This window comes from Argentina silus, assembly GCF_951799395.1.
Source record: "Argentina silus genome assembly, chromosome: 9".
NCBI lineage: Eukaryota > Metazoa > Chordata > Actinopteri > Argentiniformes > Argentinidae > Argentina > Argentina silus.
In genome coordinates this window covers 18,788,856-18,811,355 of record NC_139663.1, presented here as the reverse complement: position 1 = coordinate 18,811,355, position 22,500 = coordinate 18,788,856, and the positions used below count along the sequence as shown (strand labels likewise).

Here is a 22,500-nt window from a genome sequence, read left to right as displayed (position 1 = left end):
GCAATTCCTGGGGAGGCCTGTATCATGTTATACCCTGTCAACATGTCCAGTCCTAGCCTTGGTGGTTTCCACTTTCCTCAAGGTATTATAAATTGGCAGACAAACGTGAGTGAGTTTGGTGACTCATCATCGTTTGTCACGCCATAAGAGAGAATGTTATTTTGCACACTTATGATTCAGCTGGGTACATAATACAGTCTGATAGGTACTAGAATTATATTGTAGGAAGTACATTTACGTTTATGGCATTTAGCAGACGCCTTTATCCAAAGTGACTTACAACAAATAAATTTGTTTAGTAAGAGAGTGCAAATACATTTGTTTAAGTAAGCTCAAAGCATGTATCCAACAGTCATCATAAGACAAATGCTCACACCAGGGGCCATTGGCAGTCGTAATGCCAGAAACCATTTTTTTTAACAGGAGAGAACTTGTACAGGGGTGAAGAGGTCTCAAGGGCCGGGGTTATGGTTAGTACAGGGGGGGCGTAGTGGGGGTGAAGAGGTCTTTAGGAAGGACTGTTAAGATGTAGCCTGAAGAGATGGGTTTTCAATCTACGGCGGAAGATCGGTAGTGACTCTGCAGTCCTGAAGTAGCTAGTCTACACCTCTCAAGCTCATGTTGTCATGTAACTGTAGGTGCAATATTTCAGGCTCAGCCACATTTCCCTTTTCTAAAAAAAATTCTTGTGCGTATCTGTGACGAGTGAACCTACTGTGGCTTTATTTTCACTTCCCTACATGCCAGCATTCAGAAACGCTCAGTTGTCATGGCCGTCTTTGTCATAGCACAGTGTGATTGCTAACAGATAACAAATGTGACCGATCTACTAACTCAGTCAGTCTGCCTGCTTGCAGTCTGCAACCTGTTGACCCCACCAGACGCCGGGTATCTTCTCTGGTGATGGGGACAATGCATAAAAAGTGTTGTAATTTCTGAATGGTGAAACCAATATGTACAGAAATACCATCAAATAAAAGCTGAGAATCTCTTTTTTTAACCTCATATTAATTGATTTCAAATACAAACTGTTGGACTGTAGAGACCTAAAAGAAGAAAAAAAGCTTCACTGTCCCATTACTTACACAGGGCACTCTATATTTTGTTTTTAGGGAATGGTTTGGCTTCTGTAAGTTTAAGAATCATTGCCCAGTCTCCGGGTTATTCTGTTACCAAAAACCCACATAAGTGTAAGATATTTTTATTAAATTCTCGCTTCTCACGAAGAGCAAAGATAATGGATGTTAACAAAAGTATAGGTACAGTGTTTGCCAAAGTTATTGATTTGTAGGATAATTATCAATTTGTCAGTTGACACAAGAAATAGTAAACCTCTCTCTCTGTCTCTTTCCCTGTCAGTGATGTCAGCAGATGCGATGTGTCCTTCCTCTCCCACCCAATCCATCTCCTCCATCTCTCTGGTGGAGATCAAGGCTGACACTCGTCTGGTGCTCAAAGCATTTCTCCACCACTCTCTCTCCATCGCTCCTGGAGAGCGACCAGGGAGGGTTGGGGGCGGTTATAGAGAACAAAACAAATACTGGTAATCGCCCTCGCCCTCTCACTTTGCACCCATCATCCCTGTTAGACCTCCCATCGCCGTTACACCTTTCATGTCCCTCTTCCTATCATCCCTTTTACACGACTCATCCCGTTAATACCTTTAATCTACACCTCTCATTCCTGTTACACTCTCACTCCCTGCCACCTCTCCCCTTTAGGCCCCATATCCTTGTTGCTACTCTCAAAACAGCACATCTTAGCTTTCCATTTAAAGTATAAAAACAAACAGATGGTCAATTTGACAGCTATGGCCTTTTTGTCACATGGCCATCATGTTGCACTGCTGTGCTCTGCCTGTGGAATCACTAGCAATTTGCTAAGTCTACCTTGATGTGTATTGTCTATATACAAGCTTAACTTCTTCTCTCTTTCCCCTCTCTCACATTCTACTTACTCCTCTCTCTTTCTCTTCTCCATAGTGCTAGTGTGAAGGACACTCAGGGAAGGCAGAAGGAATGGTCGAAGGAAGAGGCTGTGTCTCCCTCCTCCACATCGGAGGAAGAAGAGATCCAGAGGAAACAGCAAAAGAAGAAGAAGAAGAAGAAAAATAAATTGTTTAAAGAGTTATCCTCTTTCTTCAAAAAGAAGGACAAAGAGAAGGACAAAGAGAAGGAGAAAGAGAAGGATGACCCACGTCCTCTGAGGCCAACCACACTGTCAATCAATGAAGGGCCACAGCCTGTGGCCCCGGTCGTCTCTCCCTGTAAGCATGCAGTAATAATGTTACAATGCAATTGTTTAGAAATCTCGATTAGGAAGGCGATTTGGGAACGTTGATATGTTAACATCTCAAAACTATGAACTAGGAAATACTCTGGATAGTTGTCTGGATGTTCCTACGTACAGCGCATGTACATTATTGCTCTTGAATTAGCTTGCTAACTTACAGATTCAACTGCTCTCCAGCACTGAAGTTGGCCAGCCATGGTATAAAACCCTGAGTGTATATTCATAGTGTTCCCTTCGTAGCACATAGTCCTGAGTTCTATGAGGAGCTGGCTGAGACCCTGGGCAGGATCGCACAGAAGTCCCAGAGTATAAAGAGGTCCAGCCCCCACCACCTCAGTCCCGCTGAATCCCCAGTCGAACCTCCCCCAGGTCAGAACACTGCATCAACTGCACATGCACACGCACACACACACACACACACACACACACACGGCTAATGGATGCAAACATATTTTACAAACTTGACAGTAGAGTCTGACCGATACTGGATCTTTGGGTCCGATGCCAATTTATGGGAGGCAAAACATAATTTTAGTCAGCGACTGTGCTAATTTACTGCAGTCCAAAGAGCTAACATTACTTTGCTAGTAACAGGTAACAGAAAACGCCAATAAACAAGTTTATTCATTCATAAAAATCCATGTGTCTATATGTATAATCCATGTTTATATATATTACTCTAGAAAAAAAACAAATGACTCAGATTTTCTATCATTTCGGAATGTGTGGCTGACGAATATCTTCGGTGCATTATCAGAGGAATATGTGCCCGTTACAGATATTTCTGTAAAAGGCCAATAACAGCCAATAATATCAGTGTTCCGATATATATTTGTCAGGCTCTACTTGACAGTGACATGCTAACACACTGAAAAACACACACACAATCACTGAAATTGAACGTTGTTCCTTCAATTGGACTTTAATTTCACTTTCTGAACCGATGGAATTGAGCCCAAACCTGCCTCCCCTCTTGCAGTCAGTGACAAAGAGGCTGTGATACAGCAGCTGGTCCAGATCCTCTCCATGGAGGGGGATGCCATGAACCACAAGGTAAGGCTTCTGATAGAAGGGTTGGTGCTGCTGCACGACATATTGTCGATAGTAGTAGTAGTATTTTTGTATTATTAATACACTGTAGTATAAACTAAGGGTTCCCAAACATGTTATGCCGATCTAAAACAATTGACATTCTCTGACCCACCAAATAGACAAGATCGATGTCTCTAATCTCAACCCAGTTTTAAACCATGACCCAAGAGAAGTTGTACCGCGATCGAACCTTTTGACTTACTTGAATATTTGTCACTTAATTTGTACTGTTTCTGTGGGAATTAACATGTACAAAAGAGTTTCTACTAGTATAACATGAAACAGTTTTCCAAAGAGTGGATCTGGACGACCAGTCTAATTGATTCCCGGAGGGGATAAAGTTCTATTGAATTTAATTGAATGTCATGCAACATGCACCCCAGATCCAATCAGACTCGGTCCTGCACTCCAAGTTGACCCACCTCTCCTACCCGTCCTTCGCCAAGCTCCTCGACGCCTTCGCCAGCCAGGCCGAAGACCTGCCCCTGCCGACCTCGGCCAGCCCCACGCTGCATAACATGGCGGTCACTATGGAGGTGTCGCGCCGCGTCATCACGGCCACAGGCACTCAGCGCATGCAGGGCTACGCAGAGCACTACATGGAGACCTTCGCACCCTGGGTGAAGAGCCAGGGAGGATGGGTGGGTGTTTATACGCATGCACATTTGTTTATTTTGTTTATTTGGGTTATTTGTTTATTTGGATCCTCATTAATTGTTACCTACTGTAGCGACAACTACTGTATCTGGGGGTCCATATTAAAAACAAACTACTAAACTTCAAAGCGACTGTGACATGGAGACAGTAACTCACTCATTTAAAGACAACCTCTACGTTTTATTCTGATGTGCTTTGAAACAAAACACAAATCTAATTTTTCCATGAAGTAAATATAAGCTTGTCCAAGTACTTATGGAGGGCACAAGTATGTTCACTGTATGAGGCATTTCTAATATATAACCACCAGAGGGCAGAACTCATTGACCACAGTGGGCATCTGGTTTTCTTCCTCCCCCACCCCCATTTTTATCATCCATCTCCCATTTTCCTTTTTTCCCCCTCTTTTTCCAGGAGGGAATCGCCCAGTTGGAGGAGTTTGACTGACAACTCCAAGACTTGGAGGCCGCTTGAAGTCCACACTCTACCTCTCTGGAGAGGCGAACCCTTTTTTACAATGAGCTTTTAACTGTGACCTCAGCCTTGAGATAGAAATAGGCAGAGACAGACATGCACTACAGCCTTTCAGCACAACGGCACATGAACTATGTTTGCAATTACTGTATTTAATGTCTGAGAATGATGAGTATTTTTTAAATTAACTTTTGTCAAAGTGTTTCTATGGATGTGTTTTTAAAAAACAAACAAAAAAACAACAACAACATTGTATGTAATTGGTTTGTGTGACTGTGTATTGATTCAAGACCAACATTGTATATTGTAGTGGTGGTGGCAGATAGACTTAGAAGTCCAGCATGTAGTTTTGCGTGTTGCTGGACACTGGAAAGTTGAAAACGTGCATATAGTATGCTACGTTTTCTAATAGCGCCAAACGTACATATCCTTATAAACAAACCAAATGTGAAATAGGCACGTAAAGGCCAGCGTCCTACCCGACACTAGATTTTGGAAATCTGCATCATCAACACCATCATGTGATCTCATGCCTTGATGGCTACCGATTTATCGGCCGTTTAGCACTATTTTAAAGATAAAATCTGTGTACTGGACCTTTAAGTAATACATTTTTGTCCACCATTTAAAAAGAGCACAATTAGTACCTCTACAATCATCTAGTATAGTTTCCAAAATAAGAAAGTACAGGTTCCCAGCATTGTGAAAGTGAAAACGTACAGTACTTGCAAAACCTAATTTGGAATACAGGTTCTTTTGGAATATGTAAACTGTTACCATGTTAATTATCATAGATTTATGTGTTGCGTGTATTTTACAATATGTGCAAGTACCACATCAACTACCACTCCACATGAATACAAATGACAATAATTGATTTATTTTTGCTTTCGTAAGGCTCATGTTTAAACTCAGTTTGTAGTTGAAAGATACTGTAGTTCCAACAAAAATCTCACTGCTTCTTCTGGGGCGTTAGAGCAAGTGCTTGACAATTTCATAAAACTTTATTTGTTATATATTCCCGAACAGTAACAATGATTTGAGTAGTTGAGTAGTAATGTACTTTACATATGTATTCTCAATAGTTTTCAATAATCTCTCTTCTTTGTAAGCCGGTCACCTCTTGCCAGTGGCCACAAAGTAGAGACCACAGCAGGATACCATGTACAGGTAGCAGTATTGGGACACAGACAGCAACTGTCCTATAGATGGCCTGAATGCTTTGCAGAAGCTCATGAACAAGTAGTTGCTCAAAACCAAATCAACCCCTAACCCCTTTTGGGTGGTTAGCGGGGCACAGAGGAAGCCATGTCTTGGACGACTTCTTCTCAATTTCAATGGAGATAGACTATGCATTGAACCTGCTTTTTAGTCTAAGATTATGTTTTACTGCTGGAAACCAGCACATAATGTATGTACAGTACAGGATTGGAAAGGTATTAGCAATAGTGGGCAAGAGTAAGAGACTAGTCTGAGAATAATTGACCATGTTTCACCCAGCCTGACAAAGGGAAAGGTGGAACCATAACAAAATCACTAATAGCTATCCAATCCTCTCATTTACAAGTGCCAAGGGTTGAGGCTAGCTGCTGACATGGAACGGAGCCAGTGAATGGTTTAAGTGCAATGTATTGGCCTACTCCACCCCTCTTCCCTGAAACTCTGTCATTTTCATCCCCTTCAACCTCTTGGAACCCCCCCCCCCCCCCAAGCTTGTGTCTCTGATCTCATGCCAGTCCAGAATAAGTCCTCACATTCAGAAGCTCTATCGTTTAGGTCCTGGCGATCTGTGAGTGGCAGGTTTAGGGTCAGTCTAGGTACTTCTCAGCACGCAGGATTTGGCAATACATCAGTAGGGAGAAAGCCAGGGCCAAAATCTAGAATGGCAAGAAAAAAAAAGGTATGTTTTAAGTTTACTCATGGCCACAATACACTGTACAATAGATAGAAACACGCATGCGGTGTTGGGGAAGGTACTCTGAGAATGTGTTTAACTAAATTACCAATTACTTTACAAGGGAAGAAGTTGGACTACACCAAAGCTAGTAGAAATATAGTTTCCTTTGTATTCCTTTGAAAAAGTAGTTCACTACATCAAAACTACTTTGTCCAACACACAAATAGTAGGGAGATTTGAAGTTCAAGGGCTGGAATAACAGTTGAATAATTTTTTTTTTTTAAATGTAGTCAGTAGTGACAGCACAGTAGCTCACTACACTGCTACATGGCAAAAAAGTAGTTAACTACTGAACACTACTACGATTAGAATTTATTTTAACTACCACCAAGCTACAGCAAAATGTAGTTTAACTAATAGTGGTGGAACCAGTCCCCATCACTGCACATCAATAACAACAATAACAATGTGACATAGAAAAGAACTTACGCAGAGCACTGTATATATGGATGTATCTGATATATGTGGATATACAGTATCTGTTACCTGGACAATGCCGATACAGACTCCAAACACCAGGACTGAGGGGATGTTGTCCAGGAGCCACTGCCTGGCCTTCTGGTAACACGGCTGAGAGAGGGACAAAGGGATGGAAGGAAGGAAAGGAGAAAGGGAGAGAAGATATTTATGCAACTTTCTACAATGAAGCCTAACCTTTACCATTCTCTCTGATGCATTGGATGGATCAAACCCTACACAAAGCTTCCATACTATGTTGCATATGCTACCTAATCTTGTCAATCTTGCTAGTGATGGAAGATATTAGCCTATAGGCTATTTGGCTATTGTAAAATCTGTGATATTTGGACCATGTTTTCTGTGGGAGGCTAATTTACTTATATAAATTATATATTATGATGATATCAACTGGATTACCCTGTACACGTCATGGTTGAAGGTAAGGCTTTCTATAAGTATAATGCAACTTTTACCGTTCTCTGGCAATCGATATGCTTTGGATCAAACAGAACAAAATTAATTTCTCAAATCATTACAATTTGAGTCAACTTTAAATGCAGTACTCACATTTCTCACATTACCTATCTCCTATACTTTTATGATTAGGCTACGTCAAGAATACTATAATATGTAGTAGGCTAGATGGATTGACAATAAAGTTGATGATATATAAATAGCATGAAATATGGCCATATTTAAACTAATTGCTTGATATATTTTCAATAGCTAGGCAGATTAGGAGCTTCTCATGAATAATAATAAAAAGGGATTTGCAAAGAATCCTAATAAATGACACTACAGATGTCCAATAATTAAATGCAATAATCAGAACAAAATAAATAAGAACGAAATGACGATGCAGGCCATCCATTAAGGACACTAGTTCAAGTACACAGTCAAGAAAATAAATTGCATTGTCACAGTCAAGGTCAGTCTTAACATTCTGTTATGTGTGAATTCACATTCTCTCTCACACACACATACACATACACACACACACACACACACACACACACACACACACACACACACACACACACACACACACACACACACACACTCACAAATGCATCTGGACAGAATCTGGATTTTGTAAAGAGGCAGCTGGCAACTGTGAAAGGTCTAGTTGACTCCCCTGACCCCCCATATTTGAGAAGTGGTCTGACCTCACTCCATCCGTCATCACATTGGTCCGTCCCACCGGAGCAGCACGAGGAGGGGAGTGTTCCGTTCGTCACAAGGTACCAATCTGTTTTGTTGGTCACGCCGCAGCACTTGAACTAAGAGAAAGTCAAATATTATTGTGATCTCACATTGGTCCCTATCTCTCTAAAATATCCTTAAAACACTCTATGTGTGTTTGCATGAAGTATCTGGAGCAGCAACAGCACCTCTCCCACCGATATGTACATGGTATGGAGGGCACTGTAGTTGTAAATCATTTAAAGTTTGATCTGGACACCCATGAACAAATGCACAGTTCCAATATACAATATGCATATGTCAACCCAATGATATGCACAACCGCCAGACAATCCAGGTGATTTAAAGCTCACTGAATCTGCTTTAAACAGCATATTTAAACAGTGTATTTCAGCACCATATAAGGTGACTGACTGGACTGATGGGTCTCCTATCCCCCACCCGCCCCTCCTCACCATTTTCTGCACATTATCCCATGAGCTCTTCAGTCCCTTGTCGGTCTTGTAATTCTTCATGCCCTCCCTTAACTCGTCCTGTGCTTTGGTGTCCAGCTGAAAAATAAAGGAGGTAAAGAGAGAGGGAAAGAGACAGAGAAGGTGTTGGCATAGGCATATCTGCAGCGCATGAGTGTATAGGGGTTCAATATAGATATTGTATATAGTGGATTATGCAAAGGAGCATACCTCTCCACGTTGCCCATAAGCAACAATGTACAACTACGAACGATTTTGTGGTATAATGACGTGAGAAATTGATTTGTGTTATATACTCTGTGTATCTGAACAACAATTTAAATGTGACCGTAATGCAAGGTAAACAATTCATTAGCAAACTAAAATTATTGACCTCCCCCTTTGCTTGATTTTTAAGACTTTGAAAATCTGATAAATTAAAAATATTTGTCTGACCTAAATATTAGATGGTAGACTCACTTCATTGTGAAAGATATGTAGGACCAAGGTGAGTGTCACCTCTGTCAAGACCAGGAGCAAGAGAATAACAAAGAACTGTGGAGAGAGAGAGAGAGGGGGGGGGGGGGGGGGGTAGAGATGGAATTGGAGTTACTTGTTAAATAAAGAAACAAGGGGACACAATGAAGATGTAATAACAAACACAACATTATTGCACAAGGCTGGTTTTGCAGTTTAAAAAGTTGACATATCATTGGAGTGGGCCTTTTGAGCATGTCTGTTCTACCTATTTTGATTCTATGCTTATTTCTCGACCATCTCGTGTGATGTCATCATGCTGTGCCCACCCCCAGGCCCAGGAATTCTCACCGTCATCAGCAGGCAGCGCTGCTCCTTCAGGGCGCCAAGGCAACCCAGAAAGCCTGTTACCATGGTGACTCCCCCGGCAACCAGCAGTAGATTGGCAGCAGAGAGGGAGGGGAAGGAGAGTGGGAGGGAGGAGAACTCTGCCTGGGTGAACGATAGCCACACCCCAACTCCAAATAGGCCACACCCACCCAGCTACAGACAACAGGAAGGTGAGTTTTGGGGTGAGTCCAGATACAGTGGTAAAGGGATTGCATTACAATTAATACCATGACAACTAAAACATTTGGAGACAAACATAGCAAGCTTGTATAGAAAGTTCCATAGGAGACTGCAAATATAACTACTTAAGCTAGATTGTTCAGCGTGATAAAATATGTTTATTTGATAAGGACATGTGTGCTAGTACAAGTAACGTGGTTAACATGACCAGTCGCTAATATATCTTAAATTGCAGCCGATTTTCGAAAAAATAAATCTTGTAACCGCCACAGTTTTACACACCGCTTTCCCACGACAAAGGAACCAATGATATAGTCCCAATGGACCCCATGCTATAGTCCCAATGGAACCCATGCTATAGTCCCAATGGAACCCATGATATAGTCCCAATGGACCCCATGCTATAGTCCCAATGGACCCCATGCTATAGTCCCAGTGGAACCCATGATATAGTCCCAATGGAACCCATGCTATAGTCCCAATGGACCCCATGCTATAGTCCCAATGGACCCCATGCTATAGTCCCAAAGGAACCCATGATATAGTCCCAATGGAACCCATGCTATAGTCCCAGTGGAACCCATGCTATAGTCCCAGTGGAACCCATGCTATAGTCCCAAAGGAACCCATGATATAGTCCCAAAGGAACCCATGATATAGTCCCAAAGGAACCCATGATATAGTCCCAAAGGAACCCATGATATAGTCCCAAAGGAACCCATGATATAGTCCCAAAGGAACCAATGATATAGTCCCAAAGGAACCCATGATATAGTCCCAAAGGAACCAATGATATAGTCCCAAAGGAACCCATGATATAGTCCCAAAGGTGCAAACTCCCCCCATTTTAGGTGTCAGGCAAGCTAAATTGATTGCACCTAATAGTAAAACAATCAAATGCTATTTCAACACCCAGGACCAAGCTTGTCATTAACTTGAACAGATAAAAGTAAGCATGTTCTCCCTATTGTACATACTTTCCTAACATCATAAAACAAAATGAAAAAAATATTTTGGAAAAAAGGACAGTAAGCTATTTTTTTCTCTCTCTATCCTTCGGTATCTTCCTCTGTAAAGCTAAAATCTCGCAGGGCAGAATCATCTACTGCTTGACCTACATAAACTGAGTACTTCTTGAGTGCATTTCCATATGTGCCTAGTGCCTACCAACTAGCATATGTCCCTGGTTATTGGAGACTATTTTTATGTGTCTTGGTGGCGCCAAGTCTCTTGATAAAGTGTGTTTCCACTCTGTGGGCTGTTTTATTCATTCATGGCCATTGTGGGTTTGCTTATTCTGATATCTTATTTGAAGGCTCTGTTCTCATTTATCTGTGGTCTCATGTTTCAGTATGTCAGCGAGAACTGGACCACAACACGATCAGAACAGGACTAGAAGAAGACAAGAAGAAGACTAGAATGGAAACGAATAGCATGAGTGCACGACCAGGAATTGGGACATAAAAAAGGCAGGAGCATTGAATGATGCCAAGGAGGAACAAAGTGGAAAGCTACTGACCCAGAAGATGAGGTTGAAGACAAACATGAGATATTTGACACAGCACAGGCACTTCCGGGATACCGACATCCTGAGAGAGAGAGAGAGAGAGAGAGAGAGAGAGAGAGAGAGAGAGAGAGAGAGAAAGAAATTAATGTAATATTAATATTCACATTTTGAACTTCAACTAACAAACAAGTAAAAGTGAAAAATGTTTATCCCTTGACAAGTGAAGGGTGGTGGTGGCCAAAAACCCCCCCAAAAACAATTAGTATATATACAATACAACTAACTAATTACTGTACAACAATACAACTAATAACTACACTATCATGGAGGTGCTTTATTAGGAGCGGACAAGGTGGCTTTTTCCTCTACCCCCTACCCATTGGAAAAGCCCAATATGAAAATAGCGCTATGGCGTTATAGAAATACAAGTCATACCATAGTGCCCTGCGTAAGTAATGGGACAGTGAAGCATTTTTTTAAAATTATTTTGGTTCTATACTCCAAAAGTTTGGATTTGAAATCAAACATCAAACATTTTGTATACATAGTCCCCCTATTTCAGGGCACCAAAAGAACAATTGGCTTGACAGGGGTTTCTGGTAAGTCAGGTGTTCTGTCACATCCTTTGTGCAAGCATAAGAGAGCTCCCAATGTCTAGTTTGATTTGGCTTCATATTTGCCCTTGGAGTTTGCTATTGATGTCTGTCAACATGAGGACCAAAGAGGTGTCAAGGAAGCCTTAATAAAGAGCCTTCATTACTGAACAGTCATACAAATCTGAATCTCAACAGTTTGGAACATCATTAAAAAGAAAAAAAAGCACTGGTGACATCAGCAATCGCAAACGGGCTGGTAGGCCAAGGAAGACTTTTACAGTGACCGACAAATGCTCACCATAATTAAGAAAAACCCCAACCCCATGTGTCAGAGATTGCCATCCACAGAATAGTGGAAGTTTGGTAAAAAGTAACTAAGAAGCCTGCAGCAGTCTGGAAAACGTTCTTATGGACAGATAAGATGAATATTATCATGTACCAGAGTGATTGCAAGTTTGGAGAAAAAATGGCCTGCCCAAGATTTACAGCATACCACCTCATCTGTGAAACATGGTGGAGGGGATGTTATGGTTTGAGCATGTATAGCTGCCACTAGAACTGGTTAACTTGTCTTAATTTATGATGTAACTACTGACGGTAGCAGCAGAATGTATTCTGAAGTGTACAGAAACATCTTGTCTGCTTAAGTGCAAGCAAATGCCTCCAGATTCATTGGATGGTGCTTCATCATACAGTAAGACAATGACCCAAAACATACTGCCATAGCAACTAGGAAGGTTTTCAGTGGACAGTCAATCTTCAGATTTAAATCCGATTGAACATGCATTTAATTTCCTGATGATAAGATTTTAGGCAAAAAGACCTGAAAACAAACAACAACTGAAGATGGGTGCAGTACAAGCCTGGCAGAGCATCACCAGAGAAGATACCCAGCGTCTGGTGGGGTCAATGGGTCACAGACTTTCGGCAGTTATTGCATGCTAAGGATTATATTCTAAGGCGTATAGAGCCAAAAGAAGAAGAAAATGTTCAAAAATGTTCCCATTACTTACGCAGGGTACTGTATAAATGAATATTACTATTCTATACTATGCTATGCTATCAGGGGAGGCTGGCAGAGATAGAAATAGGACAACAGGCTCATTGTAATGCATGGAGTGGAATGAGGAATGGTCACACTTCCATTCCATTCATTACAATGAGCCCGTCCTCCAATTTCTACCTCCACTAGCCTCCCCTGTATGCTATACTACACTCAACGACAGTATACAGTTCGCTTTGTGTTTATAGTTGTTTAGTATGCTATGTTCTTGTAGTTGCATGTGTTTCAGTGTGGTGAGGTTAATTGACTTGGTAGGGTATATTTTTATGGGCTTGTTGTGGTGTGTCTGTGGTTTTGTAGTGTGTGTGTGTGTGTGTGTGTGTGTGTGTGTGTGTGTGTGTGTGTGTGTGTGTGTGTGTGTGTGTGTGTGTGTGTATGTGTGTGTGTGTGTGTTTGTTTGTTTTATTTGTGTGTTTGTTTGTGTGTGAGGCTGATAAGACCCCTCAATTATTGCAGTGGAATCTAGTGACCTGTTCTAGAACAGGAAGTCTGGCTGCCAGGCAGGAAGGAACCTCCCTGCAACTCCTAATTGTGCTCAATGGCGATCCTTTACTATGACCAAAGACAGATTATGACTCATAATATAACTCAAGCTAAAGCTCACTCCACTATTCCTGTATGCCTGCATACCTGCGGTATGTTACTGTTAGAAGGCAGAATATAGAATGGAATATATATATATATATATATATATATATATATATATATATATATATATATATATATATAATGTACAATGTAAGACATAGATTGTTTAATTCTCCCCACATTGGTATGTTATAAAGAATGTGTGTGTGTGTGTGTGTGTGTGTGTGTGTGTGTGTGTGTGTGTGTGTGTGTGTTCGTGTGTGTGTGTTCGTGTGTGTGTTCGTGTGTGTTCATATGAACTGTACCTGTCTGAGGAATGGATCAGTGGAGGAATGGAGGAATAGTAGAGATGGGGCTTCTCTTTTGTTCCTGGGACTCCACTTCTTTGATGAGTCGATTCAGTTTAAATTTCATAAAATGTAAATGAGTTGTGACTCCCCTTTTGTTTTCCTTTGAAACGCTCCTCCAGATTTGAAACAGTCCACCAAGAGCCCTTTGAAACAGTCCACCAAGAGCCCTTTTTGTAGTTCTTCTCTGCTTTTCCTCTCTGTCTTCCTCCCTTCTTGTATGTATTGTTGTTAGCTTTAGAATGGGATAAAAACCAGCCTCCGAAAATCCAGCCCCTGAGTGTCTCTCTCTCTCTCTCTCTCTCTCTCCCCTCTCTCTCTCTCTCTCTTTATCTCTTCCCCCTCTGTAGGATTCTTCCCCACTTCAAGATAAACTCTGTTCTCCCTTCAGTCTTTAAATCAGTTAAGTTATTTAACAAGTCTTTCTATCTATCCCTCCATCTAAGTTTGTTTATCCTTTCTCCCTCTGTCTCCTCTTTTGTTTCTATTACCAGAATGTTTTCTTTCTTTCCCTCTCTCTTTCGCTCTCTCCCTCTCTCTCTCTCTCGCTCTACTTCTCAATAACTTCCAGATGTGCCCTTGTTGTTGCCACTCTCTTTTCTCTCTCTCTCTCTCTCTCTCTCTGTCTCTCTGTCTCTCTCTCTCTGTCTTACTTCCCCCCTTCCTCATCCCATTTGTGACTGTCTCTAGAGAACTCATTCTTTTCGCATTCCCATCTTTGTGCCTCACCTTCCTCACCCCATCTTATTCACCATCTCTCTCTCTCTCTCCCTCTCTCTCTCTCTCTCCAAACAAACGTCATTCGCTGTCAGATTGTTCTTTTCAGCAGAGCAGAGAGACATTTAAGGCATTTAGTTTGCTATAGTTGCAGACTTCACTCCTGTTTCCTCTGATTCTGTATTGTGTACACATCCACCCACCCAGCCACACACACACACACACACACACACACACACACACACACACACACACACACACACACACACACACACACACACACACACACACACACACACACACACACTTCCTCCCTTTCCTGACAAAGTGGATGTGGGGGGTGGGTAGATGGAGGTTTTGGCCATGGTAAGATGGAACATTTGGTTTACGTAACACTTACTGCCGTGGACATTGCAGTTACATGCATTGCAGTTATATCAATCTTAGTCAATCCGGTTGTTTCATTCAGCACCAGTCAAATCTTATCTTAAAAGGTTTTTTCCATCAACACAATTTTTGGCCTGAGGTGTCTTGTTTTGCATGTTAGACGCACATACACGACACACCTGAGTAAAAGCAGAACTTCAGAATGGAACATCGTCATGAGCACTAGAGTACCACATCCGCTCTACCTAAAGTGACTTTAAGAAGTGGCTTTTTCTCAAAGATGGTGAAAGAGCACTACCTAGTGGCCATCACTGAGGAGCCTATGAGCGCTAAAGGACCTAAACACTTATCACAGATCAAACACGGTTCTGTTCTAAATGACAGTTTTGTTAAGACTTACATGCTTTTGAAGAGAGAGTTTTCATGATTTCCCATGGCTTTGGTCAATTCGCCAAGGCAGTTTTGGGATATTTAGTAGTTTTAGTTCACCATAGGATCTAAAACACCTACCGGACACACCAATACAACTCTTATCACACTGGAATGCCTTCCTGAATTGTATGTCTACTTTAGAAGTACTTTAGTCACTTCATTGTACTGTCATCTTTTCAATCGATATGTTTCAATGATGTTGTGACGTGTATTTCTTCAAAACTGTTCAACTTTTGTCTTTCTCTCTTTTTGAGACAACTACTCACCACACTGTCTGCACTATCAGTGCTAGCTGTAGCTTATGCTTACATCAGTGTACTAGATTCATTCTCTGATTCTTTGATTGGATGGGGAAGACGTTAGTTCATACTGCAAAATAGGTTGGTGGACGTCCTCTGGAAGTCGTCATAATTACTGTGTAAGTATTGTTTATATGACATAGATGTTGCATAAATACGTTATAAAAGGCTGACACAACATTTACGAAGGTGCTTATGTCAGATGTTATGTGGATATCCCCTTCATATAAAGTATTACCGAACATTTGTTGACCAAAGACCACACGTTTTTCAGCAAAAAAATATTATTCTCTCAAGTTCAACCCTTGAATCATGAAACACATAGAATACATTGTAACAAAAAACAGTAGTAACTATCTATACAACAAGTCAGCCCATTCAATGAACACAACTGAAATGTATAACTATGTAGATAGGAATAAAATATGAGGCTGTAATTAATAATAGCAATTGATTATAATTATCCTACTATCCATCCTCCCTCTGGATAGACCTGTAGTAATCATCTCAAATTCTCTGAAGAGACTCAATTACTTATGTAAATGACTTTGTGGTGATTTGAGCATGACATTTCAAACATGCTAACTTAGGGTCCATTGACTTGCATTGGGTTTTGGTTAAAAATCCTTACAATTTGCTATTGAGTTACAGTGCTTAGATAAACAGAATCAAAGTGTTGATTGAAGTCTGTCCTTGTCCATAGACTCCTTTCAGGGTAAGAAACCAAATATGGGATTTTGTAATTTGGAGGAACTATCCCTTTTAAAGGAGTAAAAAAAAAAAAAAAAAAAAATCATTTGAGTTGATGGAAAAACTGTCTATCAAACTGCAGTGGTTAGGCAGAATGCTTCTCCTCCATTCTGCCCTCCTCCCTCGCTCTCATTGCTTGCCTGTTTGCTTTCATTCTGTCCATTCCCTTCATCTCTCTCCATCTCTTCCTTTTCAATTTCCCCCTCTCTGTTGCCCCCTTCTCTTTCTTTCTCAGAGGAAGGGGCGGAGTGAGCTTTTGAGAGCGAGAGACAAGCTGTCCTCTCTTGCTCCTCCCCTACCCCCTCATCGATGTACAACAGATGGTCTCTCTCCTCCCATCTCTCTGCCTCCTTTGTTCCAGCCCTTCCCAGCCCTCCATCAGGCCCTCCCGTCTCACCCTCTGTCTCGTTGGGGTTGAACGTGCTCAGCACCACCTCCATTCCGTTCATCTCTCTCTCGTCGTCCTCCGGTCTCCCCAATCCCTCATCCCCACCTTCACACTCATCCCTCTCCCCGCCTCCTAGCCTCACTGGCCCAGCCCATGCATTTTCCTCAGCTCCTTTCTTCCGCTTGGACCTCTGCCCGTTCCGGACGCTGGAGCCAAAGTACTCGGTCCGGCTCCGCCTCCTACGTTTGACGAGCAGGCTGATGCAGATAACTCCACCCAAACATATAACCCCAACCAGAAGAGCTACAATGATAACCCAAAGCAGGCTCGGCTTATCATGGTCTTCTATGTGGACAGGAACTACTTTGGAGTGAAAGGTGACAGAGGTTTGAATTGCAGCAGGGGAGGAGGCATCGTCTGGTTCAGTAAGGGCATTGTGGAGTGATGGAACGATCGAAGGGAAGACGGACGAAGCAGTAACTCCCGTGGTGGCAGAGGGGCCGGAGGTATGGCTCTCTGAGGCTGTGTGGGTAGGTTTAGGTGTGGCGGAATCCTGTGTCTGTGGTGGTGGCAAGGTGGTGGCATTTGTGTCATCGAAAGGCTGAGACGGCAGGGTCTCAGCCGCCTCAGAAGTAGAGGTTACCGTGTTAAACGTTTTGGGTGCTTCAGAAGTATGTGCTGTCATGGTGACACCCTCGGGGGTAGACACTGCTGTGGCAAAATACCCGGGTGTAGTCGTTGCCATGGGGACAACAGGTGCTTCAGAAGTATGTGCTGTCATGGTGACGTCCTCAGAGGTAGACACTGTCGTAGCAAAATACCCGGGTGTAGTCGATGCCATGGGGACATACCCATGTTGGGTAGCTGCTATGGTCACATTTACTGGTGTGGTGGTTGCCATGGTAACATACTCAGATATGGTGGCTGCTAGGGGGTCAGCTGTCGTTAGGTCTTGGGCAGGGAAACCAGAAAGAGAGAGCAAAAGGAGCAGAGTGCAGAGCATTAACCGTACTTGTGCCATACTGGGCAAGAGCTTAGAAGGTCAACAAGGGGTCGAGAATCACTCAGGTAAATTGCTGAGCTTTTTTCAAATGGACATCTCTCCTACTCTGTCCGAGGTGAAGGCAGCCAGGGAATGTAAGAGTATTCGGGGGTGAGACTGTGTTTCGTCTTCCAAGTCGAAATGACGTTTTTTTTTTCACTGGTGGAGTAGGCGAAGGCGACACCCTTCCTCTCTCTATGACTGTGTGGCGTAGGCTTCTGTAGTGTACGTGCAGATAGGCCGGAAGACACAACCCTTGACTTCCTCTCTCCTCCTCTCTTGCTCTCTGCTACTCTCTGTTTCTCCGCTGTCTATTTCAAGCACGGTGTGAGATTGCAGCAACGGTGAACCATCAAACCATGCAGCCTAAAGAGAAAAAGACAGATGGGTGGGGAGAGGAATAAATGGAGGGAAGGAGATGGAGATGTTTTGTTTCATGACAGTGCTGCCCTTACATGTATCATTGGTTTTCCTTCTTACAGCATCCCCCTGTTGCACAAAGCATTTGTTTTGCACACAATCTCAACATTTAAGGAAGTTACTGACATCACTTTTGTTTCTTCTTGTCCACTATTTTACCACTTTTTCACTATTCATAACAGAAACGAACAATGTAGAACCCACTGAACACACAACATAAAAAGATCATTCTAAAAATTAAGACCTATATAGCAGTGGTTCTCAACCTTTTTTCGGTAACTGTACCCCAATCAGATTTGACTCTGCCCCAAGTCCCCCTCATGTTAATTTTACCATAAGGCCTATTTCTAATGAATCTTCCCAAATACCCCCTGTGGATAGGCCAACAGTTCTGTTTAAAACATAAAAATTATGGCTCCCTTTTTTTATACATCCACAAACTATTTTATATTCTGTCTCTTACAGTATTGATTGGATCGATTTGTGTTCATAATCAGGTGTGTGCAATGCATCCTCTATTATTATTATTATTATTATTATTATTATTATTATTAGTAGTAGTAGTAGAAGTAGAAGTAGTAGTGATATTCACCAAATTCTGAAGAAAAACGCTCACTTACCTATGTGTTACTCTGTGAAACTGAGAGTTGTCAAGATGGCTTAAACTCCAACACTGTGTGAATGGTTCCTCTTTCTTCCTCCCTCTTTCTCTGTCTGTAACTTGCTCTCTGCCTCTCTTTTTCTCTCCTCCTATCTGCTCCCCTTAGAGCAAAACCGTTTCGGTAACTGCAATAGAGAGATAGGTGTGAGAGAGAGGTGGGGTGGAAGACATGCTACTTTGAGTAGCCTAATTTTTTGTTGTTGTGTCATGTGCCTATATTCTCGAGAAAAAAGGAGAAGTCGGTTCTGGGAAGTTGTTGCACGTTTGTGTCGAAATTTGTGCCAGGATGTATATTTACAGGCATGTATATATATAGTGTGTGTGAGTGTGTATGTGTAATACAGCCCTAACCCTAACCCTAACTACAAACAAGATAAGTCAGTCAAAGTTTCCTAGTCCCAATTCATACATCCATTGTTACCTGCTTCTTATATCTGCATGCTTAAGTTTATTACAGACATTTATGTGCCCCCAGCCAACACATATCCAGTATTGTCTGTATAATGTTTTGCATGTCCGTAGTGTAGTGTGAAAAGGGGGCATCAATCCCCCATGGCCATGTGTGTTCAACAAGGTCTGAAATCTTTAAAAATGGGAACTTTGTTTTATTTCCTGTTCTTAGACAGGTTGTTCCTCCTCTTTCTTTACCACCCTCCTGTCCTCCGCATTGTTGTGTCAATATAAAGCCCATATTCGATGCTATTAATGATGATTAAACTCATGTTTTGGTGTGAAACAATTTTTTGGAATCAAGGTGTTTAGCCTTTATAGCCTGGTTAGCATCAACTTTATTTAACACAAAAAAGACAATTAAACATGTGGATATTTGCATTGTCAACTGATACAATAAATATATTCAAACTTTGTGACTGAGTGACCATTTTTAATTCTACTATTGAGTTGGTAAAAGAGAAATGTGAAACACCCCAACATATGTCACAACATATGTCAAAGTTAATGCCTGTCACTGTAAAAATGCATTATGCTGTCCACTTAAAATAAACACGTTTCCCTGATATACTCTTAGTTAGACAACTGTTTCTTTTGGAATCCCTCGGCCATTTGAATACCAAAAATCTGTTATGTCCTCGAGTGTCACTTTGGGCTGAGTCCACAGGTTTTCACACTCTCTCCCTCTCCCGTTCTCCTTTTCTTGTTCCCTCCTTCTCTCCCTCCTTCTCTCCCTCCCTCCATTGTCAGGTCCCATGGTGGTGGCGTTGGCGTACCAGAATTCCACTCTTTCCTCCACCGATTGCCTTTGGTCAACCCACAGATTCTCAAGGTCTGACCCTGCCTTTGTCTGTCCTTGTCTCCCTCTCACCTTCCTCTCCCTAGCTCTCTGAACAGACAGACGCACCCACAGGTAAACGGTCAGACCCATAAAGACTGAAGCAATCACTCCCAGAACCAATAGGGAGATAAAACAGACCAGTCTATTAAAGCGAGGAGGCCTTCCACTTCCATCTTTGCACTTAGGATGGGCATTATGTTCTGATGAGCAGTTTCTGTCTGCAGTTTTGTTGTTCAGAAGTACAGTTGTGTTGAAATTAGAGGCTGTGTGGTTGTTTCTGAATGACTTTTTATGAGTTGTGTTATTTAAAAGAATTGTTGTGTCACTATTAGAGGGTGTGGTATTACTTTCTGATTGTGTGTTTGTGTAGTTGCCTTTGTAGTTGTCTGTGAGCATGGGTGTATTATGAGTTGTAACAATAGTCATTGGCATTGTGCTACTGACAGCATTTGGGATTGTGTCTGTTCCTTTACTGCTTCTTTCAATCGTGTTGTCCAAGTTGGTGGAAGCGGCTTGGCCAGTGGTTTTCTGCTGTTGTGTGTGAAAAAAGGTTCTCGCTCTGTCATTTTCAGTTGTTGAGAGTGGGGGTTGCGAAGGTTCTGTGTTAGAGCTTGAGAGGTCTGGAGAAGTCGTGGTTTCTATCACACTCTGTGGAGCCTCAGTGGTGGAAAGGGGGACAGTCGTGGCGAAGAGATGAAGGCACAAAACGAAGGGGATCGAAGCTACTCTCATTATCTGTCTGTGTTCGATAGAGAGAGAAGGAAAAAAAAAATTCAAGTTCCACACAATTGGAGACCAATAACCCTGCTCAATGGATTATGTGGATTATAATACATATATGGGCAATAAAATAACTGTTCAAATAAACAAAGAAGCACACATACCTAATTGTCCAAACTCCTCATCGCTTGTTCCGTTTTCACAGTTATTTCCTTCTTCGTATTGTCAACACTGATGCCTCATGGGATACGTTCACATCACCAGTTTTACTTCTTGAATCTCATATGAGGAAACAGTTTACCGTGGCAACGTGACGATAAAGCGCAGGTTGACGGGTGAAGCAGGATGCGGTTTATGGCCACACCTCCATCCTCGATGGCAAGTCCCCTAATTTGGAAGGAAAATGATCATAGTGCAGCTTCCTGTTGACTAATTTCACATGTTTGAGATTTCAAGAGTGACAAGCAGACACTTAGTGAGGAAGGTGACGACAGCGCTGACGACTCAATTCTCATCATAGTTACTGAGGTCAAACTATGACCCTTTACTCTGATGCAGAGATTGATGTCTGGTCGATAAAAAAAGTTAATGATTCAAAGTACAGTAGTGAAAAATAACTTAACTGTATATCTGACAGCATAATTTAACTTTTTTCCAAAGTTAAATGCAGAAATGAGTGCGGAAATATAAAGCATTTCGCTGCATTTCCTCTCTTCCCATGTCTTTATTTTTCTGTTTCATATTGATCCAAATCTCATCTTTCTCTCTCTTAGGACTGATTAATGCATTTTGTCCCTCCGACGTTGCCGTAGCCTCTGCTCGTGTTTAATAAGGGATTAACTCAGATTAACAACCTGAGATTGACATTAATCTGTTTGAGCCACTGACATCAAGGAGTGTTTGTGGGTAATCATACAACCGAACTGGTTCAGTACACTATACTACACCACTGGTTCAGTACACTATACTCCACCACTGGTTCAGTACACTATACTCCACCACTGGTTCAGTACACTATACTCCACCACTGACTGACAGAGACAGAGTCATAGAGGAATAAAGAGACCTGCTGGCGAGGGCATGCCAAATGGAGAAAGAGGAATCCGCACCGGGGAGTGAAGAGGAGCTGGATGAGATGTCAGCTGAGACCCAGAAGGAGGAAAAAGGCAAGCAAGAGGTTGAGAGAGATGTGGACGAGGGTACGGAGGGAGGGGAAGACGGGGCAGCCCTTCAGGGCATGGAGGAGTGGAACGGATTCATCTCCGGGGGTGCAGAGATGGAGCCGGCAGAGGTGGCAGAACTAAGGCCAGGTGACCCTGTGACCCCTCAACATGTCCTGAGGCTGTCCCGATACACCAAGGGTGAGTCGGTTTGGATGGAAGTTGCCTCTTTGGCCGTGATCTTGGACCAGTTTACCCTGCCCAAAAATACTGAGTGAAATTGGGGGTTCGGCATGCAAAACTGACCTCAGATCAGTCTTTGACGTCACTATGAGGTAGAAATGGTTGTTTATCACCAAGCAGAAGTAGTTCTTGCATGTCACTGTCAATGGGTGACGATCCACAGCAGCATAGACGGTAGCACATTCAGGGCATTCATGAATGTATTGTAATTGTGGTTGAGTAGGAAGTGATTTGAACCATCAGTGTGTATGTTTGT

At 42.1% G+C, this 22,500-nt stretch overlaps 4 protein-coding genes across 5 annotated transcripts in view; 2 read left to right on the top strand and 2 right to left on the bottom strand.

The window, feature by feature from the left end:
• bcl2l12 (BCL2 like 12) overlaps positions 1-5,353 on the top strand; it is a 7,811-nt gene extending 2,458 nt beyond the window's left edge. For both annotated transcript variants that reach the window (XM_083677145.1, XM_083677144.1), the window contains exons 2-7: positions 1,360-1,543; positions 1,983-2,266; positions 2,533-2,661; positions 3,272-3,345; positions 3,768-4,025; positions 4,456-5,353. In XM_083677145.1, coding sequence (XP_083533271.1) covers positions 1,362-1,543; positions 1,983-2,266; positions 2,533-2,661; positions 3,272-3,345; positions 3,768-4,025; positions 4,456-4,488 — 960 coding nt within the window. In that variant the 5' untranslated portion in view covers positions 1,360-1,361 and the 3' untranslated portion in view covers positions 4,489-5,353. The remainder of the gene's footprint in view (positions 1-1,359; positions 1,544-1,982; positions 2,267-2,532; positions 2,662-3,271; positions 3,346-3,767; positions 4,026-4,455) is intronic.
• A 151-nt stretch (positions 5,354-5,504) lies between these two features.
• tspan4b (tetraspanin 4b) lies at positions 5,505-14,562 on the bottom strand. Its single transcript, XM_083677156.1, has 8 exons — positions 13,693-14,562; positions 11,153-11,222; positions 9,415-9,606; positions 9,067-9,141; positions 8,590-8,685; positions 8,098-8,211; positions 6,959-7,042; positions 5,505-6,392 (listed from the first exon to the last, which is right to left on the bottom strand). Exons 2-8 carry the CDS (start codon positions 11,219-11,221, stop codon positions 6,324-6,326), a joined length of 699 nt encoding a protein of 232 aa, XP_083533282.1. The 5' UTR covers position 11,222; positions 13,693-14,562; the 3' UTR covers positions 5,505-6,323.
• A 1,348-nt stretch (positions 14,563-15,910) lies between these two features.
• Positions 15,911-18,835, bottom strand: LOC310809718 (uncharacterized protein). The gene is made up of 2 exons (XM_083677134.1): positions 18,790-18,835; positions 15,911-18,115 (listed from the first exon to the last, which is right to left on the bottom strand). Exon 2 carries the CDS (start codon positions 17,726-17,728, stop codon positions 16,391-16,393), a length of 1,338 nt encoding a protein of 445 aa, XP_083533260.1. The 5' UTR covers positions 17,729-18,115; positions 18,790-18,835; the 3' UTR covers positions 15,911-16,390.
• A 3,093-nt stretch (positions 18,836-21,928) lies between these two features.
• LOC310809873 (protein unc-119 homolog B-A-like) overlaps positions 21,929-22,500 on the top strand; it is a gene marked incomplete at both ends in the record, with an annotated part of 3,069 nt that continues 2,497 nt past the window's right edge. The window contains one exon of the mRNA XM_083677393.1: positions 21,929-22,202. Within this exon, the coding sequence (XP_083533519.1) occupies positions 21,929-22,202 (274 nt within the window). The remainder of the gene's footprint in view (positions 22,203-22,500) is intronic.

What these genes read in the sequence shown, in the direction of transcription:
- tspan4b (XM_083677156.1), bottom strand. Translation starts at nt 11,221, where the DNA reads ATGTCGGTATCCCGGAAGTGCCTGTGCTGTGTCAAATATCTCATGTTT. An exon ending in TCTTCAACCTCATCTTCTGG is followed by an intron (nt 9,607 to 11,152) that starts GTCAGTAGCTTT and finishes TGTTGTCTGTAG; the next exon opens with CTGGGTGGGTGTGGCCTATT. An exon ending in TCTGTATCGGCATTGTCCAG is followed by an intron (nt 6,393 to 6,958) that starts GTAACAGATACT and finishes TTGCCATTCTAG; the next exon opens with ATTTTGGCCCTGGCTTTCTC.
- LOC310809718 (XM_083677134.1), bottom strand. Translation starts at nt 17,728, where the DNA reads ATGGCACAAGTACGGTTAATGCTCTGCACTCTGCTCCTTTTGCTCTCT.